Source organism: Mizuhopecten yessoensis, unplaced genomic scaffold, assembly GCF_002113885.1.
Source record: "Mizuhopecten yessoensis strain PY_sf001 unplaced genomic scaffold, ASM211388v2 scaffold7635, whole genome shotgun sequence".
Taxonomy (NCBI): domain Eukaryota; kingdom Metazoa; phylum Mollusca; class Bivalvia; order Pectinida; family Pectinidae; genus Mizuhopecten; species Mizuhopecten yessoensis.
The window spans coordinates 599,286-612,561 of NW_018407146.1; the positions used below are offsets into that span (position 1 = coordinate 599,286).

General features: G+C 40.6%; 1 protein-coding gene across 6 annotated transcripts in view; it reads right to left on the reverse strand.

Moving 5' to 3' along the window:
• The window catches only part of LOC110454016 (integrin alpha-9-like), an 85,008-nt gene that overhangs the window by 23,635 nt on the left and 48,097 nt on the right, over positions 1–13,276 (reverse strand). For all 6 annotated transcript variants that reach the window (XM_021503323.1, XM_021503317.1, XM_021503319.1 and 3 more), the window contains exons 12-15: positions 12,054–12,239; positions 11,069–11,223; positions 5,503–5,655; positions 78–538 (exon numbers count right to left, since the gene is read on the reverse strand). In XM_021503323.1, coding sequence (XP_021358998.1) covers positions 78–538; positions 5,503–5,655; positions 11,069–11,223; positions 12,054–12,239 — 955 coding nt within the window. The remainder of the gene's footprint in view (positions 1–77; positions 539–5,502; positions 5,656–11,068; positions 11,224–12,053; positions 12,240–13,276) is intronic.

Here is a 13,276-nt window from a genome sequence, read left to right on the forward strand (position 1 = left end):
GGTGACCTAAAAATGTGTACGGAAGCCTTTGGCGTTCTGTCTGAAAAAAAAGAAGTAAAATCTGATCATGTTCTTACCCTCGAAACTCCTTATTGACCTTTGACCTAACACTGACGGTTATGTCTTTTCGGTTGTTTGTGGGGTTAGTATCGGAGCTGATTGTCTGTCCATTAACACTGATGACGAAGTTCTTAACTGGAGCTCTTGAGGCATCAAACTTCACGTTGAAATGTTTGCCGTCATTAGATTTCAGAGGATTGACGACCTGGCACACAAGCAATGTCGCTGAATTTTTGTAACATGCAACATCTGATGGCTCCGACTTGACGAAGTCGATGTACTCCGGGACCTCAATTTCTGCAAATGGTGCATATGCCCAGTCCATGCCATTATTTACCATCTGAACATCCAACTCAAACTTGGCCTTTTCTCCGACAATGAGATCTGTATCCGGATTTATAAATTTCGTTTTAGCAATGACATCAACATCTACCTGACAGATATTGTCTTCTCCACATCCTGGTCTCTGTAACGTCAACTGCAATATAGACAAGAATTACGCGTAATTATATGTGTCGCCTGTCCCGCTTTGTCAATTTAATAAGCATTTGACATAGAACATAAGGAAATGGACCTAAACGCAAAATCAAAACAAGTCCAGAAATTTCAGGTTTTTATCCGAAAAAGTGCAGAAATCCATGAAATGTTTTTAGAGTAGTAGGCTCTACTACCCATGATACATGTATGATTGAGGTTTGGTTGGTCTAGCTCTTATACTTTGTCAAAAAGAGCCTAATATGCAAGAGCTAAACGCAAAACCTTAACGTTGAGTTTTTTTCTAAGTCCAGAAATTTGAGGTTTTTAGCAAAAAAATACAGAAATCGTTGAAATGATAGTAAAGAGTGTAATGCATTCAGATATATAAATCTTATGATACACCTATGACCCAAGTTTGGTTGCTCTAGCATTTATACTTTGTCAGAAACAGCCTAATATGTAAGAGCTAAACGCAAAACCTTAACGTTGAGTTTTTTTCTAAGTCCAGAAATTTGAGGTTTTTACCAAAAAAATGCAGAAATCAATGAAATGTTTTTAGTGCAGTAGGCTCCACTGCCCATGCTACATCTATGATCGAGGTTTTGTTGGTGTAGCTTTGTCAGAAACAGAGCTAAACGCAAAACCTTAACATTGTTGACGCCGCCGTCGCAGCTGTCGGAAAAGCGACGCCTATGTGTCTTTCCGACATCCATCGTAGGCGACACAAAAATAAACGTTCAGTCTTACATAAAGTGTCCAACGATGACAACAAAATCAAATGATATCTAGGCATGTGCACATTATTTTACTTGTTCACCCCTGAAATTTCATAATGGACTATACTAACCTTTGAATTAAAAGGCTTCATGTGTATTTAGGGATGAATGAGGTATGTTAACCTCTGGTCAAATAAAAAATGTCATTTATATTTTTTGTTATGTTGGTATGCAGTTTGCAATATTTTAGGATCCCTGTCCCACTGCATAGTTGTTTTTCGTATATACAGTTACCTCCCCTTAACCTTCATTTAGGGGATCCGTTATGATTACGGTAATAATATTGGTTTCAGAATATAATGATTTCACAGGTTACTGAAGAGATACAGATTACTGAAGAGATACAGGTTACTGAAGAGATAGAGGTTACTGAAGAGAAATGGTTTACTGAAGAGAGACGGGTTACTGAAGAGAGACGGGTTACTGAAGAGATACGGGTTACTGTAGAGATACAGGTTACTGAAGAGATAGAGGTTACTGAAGAGAAATGGGTTACTGAAGAGAGACGGGTTACTGAAGAGAGACGGGTTACTGTAGAGATACAGGTTACTGAAGAGGTACGGGTTACTGTAGAGATACAGGTTACTGAAGAGATAGAGGTTACTGAAGAGATACAGGTTACTGTAGAGAGACAGGTTACTGAAGAGATACAGGTAACTGTAGAGATACGGGTTACTGTAGAGATACAGGTTACTGAAGAGGTACGGGTTACTGAAGAGAAATGGGTTACTGAAGGGAGACGGGTTACTGAAGAAATACAGGTTACTGAAGGGGTGCGGGTTACTGAAGAGGTACAGGTTACTGAAGAGTTACAGGTTACTGAAGAGAGACGGGTTACTGTAGAGCTACAGGTTACTGAAGGGGTGCGGGTTACTGAAGAGATACAGGATACTGTAGAGAGACAGCTTACTGAAGAGATACGGGTTATTGAAGAGGTACGGGTTACTTTAGAGATACAGGTTATTGAAGAGGTACGGGTTATTGAAGAGATAGAGGTTACTGAAGAGGTAGGGGTTACTGAAGAGATACAGGTAACTGTAGAGATACGGTTTACTGTAGAGATACAGGTGACTGAAGAGGTACGGGTTACGGTAGAGATACAGGTTACTTAAGAGATACAGGTTACTTAAGAGATACAGGTTACTTAAGAGAAATGGGTTACTGAAGAGAAATGGGTTACTGAAGAGAGGCGGGTTACTGAAGAGATACAGGAAACTGAAGAGATACGGGTTACTGAAGGGAGACGGGTTACTGAAGAGATACAGTTTGCTGAAGAGATACAGGTTCCTGAAGAGATACAGGTTAATGAAGACTATGGACAAGTGTTCTAGTCATCATGATAGAGGTTACTGAAGAGGGACGGGTTTCTGTAGAGATACAGGTTACTGGAGAGGTACGGGTTACTGAAGAAATACAGGTTACTGAAGAGGTACAGGTTACTGAAGACATACAGGTTACTGAAGAGGAACGGGTTACTGTAGAGCTACAGGTTACTGAAGAGGTAGGGGTTACTGAAGAGAGACAGGTAACTGTAGAGATACGAGTTACTGTAGAGATAGAGGTTACTGAAGAGGCACGGGTTACTGAAGAGAAATGGGTTTCTGAAGAGAGACGGTTTACTGAAGAGAGACAGGTAACTGTAGAGATACGGGTTACTGTAGAGATAAAGGTTACTGTAGAGATACAGGTGACTGAAGAGGTACGGGTTATTGAAGAGGTACGGGTTCCTGTAGAGATACAGGGTACTGAAGAGGTACGGGTTACTGCAGAGATACAGGTTACTGAAGAGATACAGGTTACTGAAGACTATGGACAAGTGTTCTAGTCATCATGATCTCATTAGGCAGTATTCTCCTTTCTTGTGCTATATAGATAATGTAAACTGGGAAGTTTTCGCCAAGTCTGGGTAACTTCACCTGAATAATCCAAACTCGCCCAGTGTTAAATGCCCTTCACATTTTATCACTATGCATATTCTGTTGTTACTAATGGTCTCTGTAATGAAAAATTCGTCCACATCCTGACCTGCAAAAAAGGCAAAAACTAAACTGCTGCAAAAATGTCCTGGTATACAGTATTTATGTTTTTGATTATGTTCAAATTCACCCCTGAAATTTCATAATGAACTATTCCAACCTTTGAATTGGAAGAGTTCAAATGTGTCTCCAGGGATGAATAAGTTAAGTTTTTTTTCTTGTCACTGTCCTATAGTTCTCACTTTAAGGATGTTACATCACTCACATTTGACATAGATTTATATTGCAGGTGTTATCAATGAAGCAGAAGTTGCTTACCCTTCAGGAACACCTGGGTTTTATTCTCATTGTATTTTTTAAAGGGTCCCCATGTTAATCTTTTCTTTTTTATGTTTTGCCCTAGTTTCAACAGTTCTGAGTTTCAATTATGGTTTTGTTTAAACCAAGTGTGTTCTCAATATCTTTTTTTATTGAATGAAAAATATCAACTAATATCAACTGCTGCTATTTAATGTTCCATTCATGATGCATCCTTGATACTCCAGGGGTTACACTTACTTATGCTTTCTGCACCCCTGGAATACGTAATAGCAAAATTGAAGGCAAGCGGCTAGCTTTTTCATAGGTCAGAGGTAAAAAAAAAAACAATCCTGATATACCGCTAGGCTGATACCTGTCTTTAGAAGATTATAGAGGGGCAACACCCATTATCAAAGCCAGTCAATTTTACTGTTATGCCATAGAGAGATTATTTTGATGAACATAAAAAGATCAAATTGGTCTTCTAGCCTCATCACACTGAGCATAAATGAGCGCAATAAATGGAGTATAGTCACATGATGTCACAATGTAAATGATTTCACCTGAAACCTAATTCTACTGCATACATAGTGTTATAAAGTCAATTGGATAGTGCAATCTAATTAAAATCAGATCTCTCATAACACTATGTTATGGAGTAACATAGTGTATGAGAGATCTGATTTTAATTAGATTGTTGGATATTGGTAACTTGCTATAGAGTAGTAGCATTTAACCTCTAACTCACCTCCTTGTTGAGTACTATAGAGTAGTAGCATTTAACCTCTAACTCACCTCCTTGTTGAGTGCTATAGAGTAGTAGCATTTAACTTCTAACTCACCTCCTTGTTGAGTGCTATAGAGTAGTAGCATTTAACCTCTAACTCACCTCCTTGTTGAGTGCTATAGAGTAGTAGCATTTAACTTCTAACTCACCTCCTTGTTGAGTGCTATAGAGTAGTAGCATTTAACCTCTAACTCACCTCCTTGTTGAGTGCTATAGAGTAGTAGCATTTAACCTCTAACTCACCTCCTTGTTGAGTGCTATAGAGTAGTAGCATTTAACCTCTAACTCACCTCCTTGTTGAGTGCTATAGAGTAGTAGCATTTAACCTCTAACTCACCTCCTTGTTGAGTGCTATAGAGTAGTAGCATTTAACCTCTAACTCACCTCCTTGTTGAGTGCTATAGAGTAGTAGCATTTAACCTCTAACTCACCTCCTTGTTGAGTGCTATAGAGTAGTAGCATTTAACCTCTAACTCACCTCCTTGTTGAGTGCTATAGAGTAGTAGCATTTAACCTCTAACTCACCTCCTTGTTGAGTGCTATAGAGTAGTAGCATTTAACCTCTAACTCACCTCCTTGTTGAGTGCTATAGAGTAGTAGCATTTAACCTCTAACTCATCTTCTTGTTGAGTGCTATAGAGTAGTAGCATTTAACCTGTAACTTACCTCCTCGTTGAGTGCTATAGAGTAGTAGCATTTAACCTCTAATTCACCTCCTCGTTGAGTGCTATAGAGTAGTAGCATTTAACCTGTAACTCACCTCCTTGTTGAGTGTTATAGAGTAGTAGCATTTAACCTCTAACTCACCTCCTCGTTGAGGGCTATAGAGTAGTAGCATTTAACCTCTAACTCCCCTCCTTGTTGAGTGTTATAGAGTAGCAGCATTTAACCTCTAACTCACCTTCTTGTTGAGTGTTATAGAGTAGTAGCATTTAATCTCTAATTCACCTCCTTGTGTTATAGAGTAGTATCATTTAACCTCTAATTCACCTCCTTGTTGAGTGTTATAGAGTAGTAGCATTTAACCTCTAATTCACCTCCTTGTGTTATAGAGTAGTAGCATTTAACCTCTAATTCACCTCCTTGTTGAGTGTTATAGAGTAGTAGCATTTAACCTCTAACTCACCTCCGTGTTGAGTCCGGTTATGGTTGGGTTAGCCTGTTCTCCATTGAATGTATTCACCATTGGACAAACGTTGTTTAAACAATTGCCGACAGTGTCGTTTCTGATCTTGTAGGTAGTGGAGAATACCAAGGGCACAAAAAGGTCTGTATGAGACTGTAAAAAACAATAGTAATAATTGTAAACAAAAACAAAAAGGTCTGTATGGGACTGTAAAAATCATAATAATCATTATAAACAAAAAGGTCTGTATGGGACTGTAAAATCCATAATAATCATTGTAAACAAAAACAAAAAGGTCTGTATGGGACTGTAAAAACCATAATAATCATTGTAAACAAAAAGGTCTGTATGGGACTGTAAAAACCATAATAATCATTGTAAACAAAAAGGTCTGTATGGGACTGTAAAAACCATAATAATCATTGTAAACAAAAAGGTCTGTATGGGACTGTAAAAACCATAATAATCATTGTAAACAAAAAGGTCTGTATGGGACTGTAAAAACCATAATAATCATTGTAAACAAAAAGGTCTGTATGGGACTGTAAAAACCATAATAATCATTGTAAACAAAAAGGTCTGTATGGGACTGTAAAAACCATAATAATCATTGTAAACAAAAAGGTCTGTATGGGACTGTAAAAACCATAATAATCATTGTAAACAAAAAGGTCTGTATGGGACTGTAAAAACCATAATAATCATTGTAAACAAAAAGGTCTGTATGGGACTGTAAAAACCATAATAATCATTGTAAACAAAAAGGTCTGTATGGGACTGTAAAAACCATAATAATCATTGTAAACAAAAAGGTCTGTATGGGACTGTAAAAACCATAATAATCATTGTAAACAAAAAGGTCTGTATGGGACTGTAAAAACCATAATAATCATTGTAAACAAAAAGGTCTGTATGGGACTGTAAAATCCATAATAATCATTGTAAACAAAAAGGTCTGTATGGGACTGTAAATACCATAATAATCATTGTAAACAAAAAGGTCTGTATGGGACTGTAAAAACAATAGTAATCATTGTAAACAAAAAGGTCTGTATGGGACTGTAAAAATCATAATAATCATTGATTTCATGCTAGTCTATATATATCTACTCACGAAGCTCATAAACATGGAATGGCGAGATCTTTAGTGTTTTATTTGTATCAAAGAATTAATAAGTGACAAACTATGCAGCAGACGATGTTTTGATGTTGGATTAAGCTATCAAAACCAATATCTTACTTCAAGGTATCCAAGTTTTTCGACTTTTCAGGGTTCGAATTATCAGAGTTTTATATACTAAGATAAAGAAGAGGTTTGGCCGGGACCGGACAAATACTTCGAGATAACAGGGTATTCAAGTTAAAAGTGTTCGAGATAACGAGGTTTGTCTGCAATACATTTACTGAAAACAAAATGTTTGATAATAGTGCCAACATAAATATATCATTTTAACCTGATGTACACAAACAGTAAAAACATTTTTTTTTTTTTTAGTGCAAATTCAAACTGAAAGAATAAATAATGACAATCCAAATTATGACACATTAGTATTGTAAAACGGATCATTATAGGAGGTAGGACACTCACCTGTACTAGGACAGTATAGGGAGGTAGGACACTCACCTGTACTAGGACAGTATAGGGAGGTAGGACACTCACCTGTACTAGGACAGTATAGGGAGGTAGGACACTCACCTGTACTAGGACAGTATAGGGAGGTAGGACACTCACCTGTACTAGGACAGTATAGGGAGGTAGGACACTCACCTGTACTAGGACAGTATAGGGAGGTAGGACACTCACCTGTACTAGGACAGTATAGGGAGGTAGGACACTCACCTGTACTAGGACAGTATAGGGAGGTAGGACACTCACCTGTACTAGGACAGTATAGGGAGGTAGGACACTCACCTGTACTAGGACAGTATAGGGAGGTAGGACACTCACCTGTACTAGGACAGTATAGGGAGGTAGGACACTCACCTGTACTAGGACAGTATAGGGAGGTAGGACACTCACCTGTACTAGGACAGTATAGGGAGGTAGGACACTCACCTGTACTAGGACAGTATAGGGAGGTAGGACACTCACCTGTACTAGGACAGTATAGGGAGGTAGGACACTCACCTGTACTAGGACAGTATAGGGAGGTAGGACACTCACCTGTACTAGGACAGTATAGGGAGGTAGGACACTCACCTGTACTAGGACAGTATAGGGAGGTAGGACACTCACCTGTACTAGGACAGTATAGGGAGGTAGGACACTCACCTGTACTAGGACAGTATAGGGAGGTAGGACACTCACCTGTACTAGGACAGTATAGGGAGGTAGGACACTCACCTGTACTAGGACAGTAAAGGGAGGTAGGACACTCACCTGTACTAGGACAGTATAAGGAGATTGGACACTCACCTGTACTAGGACAGTAAAGGGAGGGTGAACACTCACCTGTACTAGGACAATACATGGAGGTAGGACACTCACCTGTACTAGGACAGTATAAGGAGATTGGACACTCACCAGTACTAGGACAGTATAGGGAGGTAGGACACTCACCTGTACTAGGACAATATAGGAAGGTAGGACACTCACATGTACTAGGACAGTATAAGGAGGTTGGACACTCACCTGTACTAGGACAGTAAAGGGAGGGTGAACACTCACCTGTACTAGGACAGTATAAGGAGGTAGGACACTCACCTGTACTAGGACAGTATAGGGAGGTAGGACAATCACCTGTACTAGGACAGTTTAGGGAGGTAGGACACTCACCTGTACTAGGACAGTATAAGGAGGTAGGACACTCACCTGTACTAGGACAGTATAAGGAGGTAGGACACTCACCTGTACTAGGACAGTAAAGGGAGGGGGAACACTCACCTGTACTAGGACAGTATAAGGAGGTTGGACACTCACCTGTACTAGGACAGTATAGGGAGATAGGACACTCACATGTACTAGGACAGTATAGGGAGATAGGACACTCACATGTACTAGGACAGTATAGGGAGGTAGGACATTCACATGTAATAGAACGTGTACCTGTACTAGGACAGTATAGGGAGGTAGGACACTCACCTGTACTAGGACAGTTTAGGGAGGTAGGACACTCACCTATACTAGGAAAGTATAGGGAGGTAGGACACTCACCTGTACTAGGACAGAATAGGGAGGTAGGACACTCACCTGTACTAGGACAGTATAGGGAGGTAGGACACTCACCTGTACTAGGACAGTATAGGGAGGTAGGACACTCACCTGTACTAGGACAGTATAGGGAGGTAGGACACTCACCTGTACTAGGACAGTATAGGGAGGTAGGACACTCACCTGTACTAGGACAGTATAGGGAGGTAGGACACTCACCTGTACTAGGACAGTATAGGGAGGTAGGACACTCACCTGTACTAGGACAGTATAGGGAGGTAGGACACTCACCTGTACTAGGACAGTATAGGGAGGTAGGACACTCACCTGTACTAGGACAGTATAGGGAGGTAGGACACTCACCTGTACTAGGACAGTATAGGGAGGTAGGACACTCACCTGTACTAGGACAGTATAGGGAGGTAGGACACTCACCTGTACTAGGACAGTATAGGGAGGTAGGACACTCACCTGTACTAGGACAGTATAGGGAGGTAGGACACTCACCTGTACTAGGACAGTATAGGGAGGTAGGACACTCACCTGTACTAGGACAGTATAGGGAGGTAGGACACTCACCTGTACTAGGACAGTATAGGGAGGTAGGACACTCACCTGTACTAGGACAGTATAGGGAGGTAGGACACTCACCTGTACTAGGACAGTATAGGGAGGTAGGACACTCACCTGTACTAGGACAGTATAGGGAGGTAGGACACTCACCTGTACTAGGACAGTATAGGGAGGTAGGACACTCACCTGTACTAGGACAGTATAGGGAGGTAGGACACTCACCTGTACTAGGACAGTATAGGGAGGTAGGACACTCACCTGTACTAGGACAGTATAGGGAGGTAGGACACTCACCTGTACTAGGACAGTATAGGGAGGTAGGACACTCACCTGTACTAGGACAGTATAGGGAGGTAGGACACTCACCTGTACTAGGACAGTATAGGGAGGTAGGACACTCACCTGTACTAGGACAGTATAGGGAGGTAGGACACTCACCTGTACTAGGACAGTATAGGGAGGTAGGACACTCACCTGTACTAGGACAGTATAGGGAGGTAGGACACTCACCTGTACTAGGACAGTATAGGGAGGTAGGACACTCACCTGTACTAGGACAGTATAGGGAGGTAGGACACTCACCTGTACTAGGACAGTATAGGGAGGTAGGACACTCACCTGTACTAGGACAGTATAGGGAGGTAGGACACTCACCTGTACTAGGACAGTATAGGGAGGTAGGACACTCACCTGTACTAGGACAGTATAGGGAGGTAGGACACTCACCTGTACTAGGACAGTATAGGGAGGTAGGACACTCACCTGTACTAGGACAGTATAGGGAGGTAGGACACTCACCTGTACTAGGACAGTATAGGGAGGTAGGACACTCACCTGTACTAGGACAGTATAGGGAGGTAGGACACTCACCTGTACTAGGACAGTATAGGGAGGTAGGACACTCACCTGTACTAGGACAGTATAGGGAGGTAGGACACTCACCTGTACTAGGACAGTATAGGGAGGTAGGACACTCACCTGTACTAGGACAGTATAGGGAGGTAGGACACTCACCTGTACTAGGACAGTATAGGGAGGTAGGACACTCACCTGTACTAGGACAGTATAGGGAGGTAGGACACTCACCTGTACTAGGACAGTATAGGGAGGTAGGACACTCACCTGTACTAGGACAGTATAGGGAGGTAGGACACTCACCTGTACTAGGACAGTATAGGGAGGTAGGACACTCACCTGTACTAGGACAGTATAGGGAGGTAGGACACTCACCTGTACTAGGACAGTATAGGGAGGTAGGACACTCACCTGTACTAGGACAGTATAGGGAGGTAGGACACTCACCTGTACTAGGACAGTATAGGGAGGTAGGACACTCACCTGTACTAGGACAGTATAGGGAGGTAGGACACTCACCTGTACTAGGACAGTATAGGGAGGTAGGACACTCACCTGTACTAGGACAGTATAGGGAGGTAGGACACTCACCTGTACTAGGACAGTATAGGGAGGTAGGACACTCACCTGTACTAGGACAGTATAGGGAGGTAGGACACTCACCTGTACTAGGACAGTATAGGGAGGTAGGACACTCACCTGTACTAGGACAGTATAGGGAGGTAGGACACTCACCTGTACTAGGACAGTATAGGGAGGTAGGACACTCACCTGTACTAGGACAGTATAGGGAGGTAGGACACTCACCTGTACTAGGACAGTATAGGGAGGTAGGACACTCACCTGTACTAGGACAGTATAGGGAGGTAGGACACTCACCTGTACTAGGACAGTATAGGGAGGTAGGACACTCACCTGTACTAGGACAGTATAGGGAGGTAGGACACTCACCTGTACTAGGACAGTATAAGGAGGTAGGACACTCACCTGTACTAGGACAGTATAAGGAGGTAGTACACAGGTTTGTCGTAATGCCTTTTGTACAATTTTGCTTCCACTGACGTTGTAATTCCCACTTTCCAGTACCACTCTGCGACGTTTCCCTGTTGAATTTGTATCAATATCTATCATAAACTCCACAACTGAAAAGAAAACAGGAAATACATTTTACATTATGTGACACCTGAAAGTAACAAAAATTTAATAGCTCAATTATTTATACATAGTATTAAATTCAATTACAATCTATATTGATATAGTGTTATAATTTAATATTGGCTAATCCCCCAATGATAGACTTTTTCAAGTTATATCAAATAACCTAAAATAATAAACAGAAGAAGTGATGACCTGTACCGCAATGTTTTGTGTAGTACATTGTATTTGTAATTCTAACTTATGAATGGGTGAAGTTGCTCGGTGATAATTTCTGTCAATGATGTGTTTTGAACATGATTGTTTTCTTTTATTCATCATTAAATTTTCATCTGTTGTGAAAGAAAAAGTATTGTCAGTTGAATAAAATAAGGAATAACCAACCATGATTATTTTTAGGGTTATACAGTATATACTGAAAACAAGTCATTCAGATTGATATTTCTTGCCTATGCCCCGCTTTGGCCATCAATGCACATATCAGAGAAACTAGCTTAAACACAAAAACTTAATGTTGATGGAGATGCTGACAAAGTCAATGGACCATGAAAGGTAAACTGCATCCAGTATTTGATGCATGGGTTGAGATGTACTAGCTAAGATGCATCTATGGTCCAAGTTTGGTTGTTCTAGCATTTATACTTTCAGTGAAACTAACTTAAACGCAAAATCTTGTCGCCGGAAAAGCAGCACTTTAGTCTTGCTTCCAGTTCGTGGTGGCCAGAAAATAACCATGCACTTTGAAGCATAAACGACTTTGCAAATTTACGCAAAGTGCACACAGTTGTTTGGTATACACAGTATGTTCTCTACTCACCGGCTTCATTAGGGAGATCCTGTCCCTGGTAGGAGAAGCACACTTCAACAGTGAACGTGTCTGTGCCCTGCCTGATAATATCGTTAGTTACAGTATCACCTATCCTCAAAGTAACGTCCATATTGATGGTGGGTTGTGAGTAAATCAGCACCGCCTTATCAGACATAAAAGCTCCAATCAGCGTATCTGAAAATATATAAAAAATTAATACACCTATTATTTATTCATTCTTAATAAAAGTGATTTGTTGAATGGATTAAATCCCCACTTTTTCCCCTTATTTAGTTATCCAGGGAGTTAGTACCCTATCAGCTATGTATTAGTCTAAAAACTAAGACACCCTACAGACTAACTCAGCACAGCATTCCGCCCGGTCACATTATACTGACAACATGTGAACCAGTTGTTGCCATTACCCTGAATGCTGACATGTGATAGGTTCAGCATTAAGGGAAATGGCAACAACTGGTTCACATGTTGTCAGTATAATGTGACCGGGCGGAATGCTGTGCTGAGTTAGTCTGTAGGGTGTCTTAATTTTTTGACTATTGAAATTGGTGCAGCAGATTTATTTAGGTCGCTTTTTTTGTCCTTTAGTAGAGGGCACAAAAGCAAATCCCCAATTCTGCAGGGTATTTTCTCATAAGTCGCCTCTTATCATACATGCAGTGGGTAACAGCAGGTGTATTCTTTTCTCAATCCCCGACCTCCAGGGGTGTAACTCCCTCTGTAATTTGCTATATCCCTCAAGCCCATATTTTAACTGTACCATGTATACTATTCCAATATTCTTTATGGTAAGCACAGAAATATGATATAAACATTCAAGCTCTTTCAAATATTTTCAAGGAAATATTTCCTTCATGTTTCACTTATTATATTTACTTGTCCTCCTCAAGTTTATTATTTAAATGTAACATAGGATAAAAAACACAAGGGAACAAAACTAACAAGAGGCCCATGGGCCTTAACGGTCACCTGATATATTTATACAGAGAGTTGATTTTGTTTTTAACATGAACAGAAATATTATTCAAAGTGACAAAAAACAATAAAACCACCTTACTCAATATCTAGCATACAGATTTCAGACTAAAAAGGATTTGAAACTAGCACCTACAGCCCTTGGGGGTAGGGCTGGCTCAAAATTTTCAAAGTATCAAACTGTCAATTCAAGGTTATAATTCCAATCAAGTTATTAACATGTAATATTCAAAGTATCA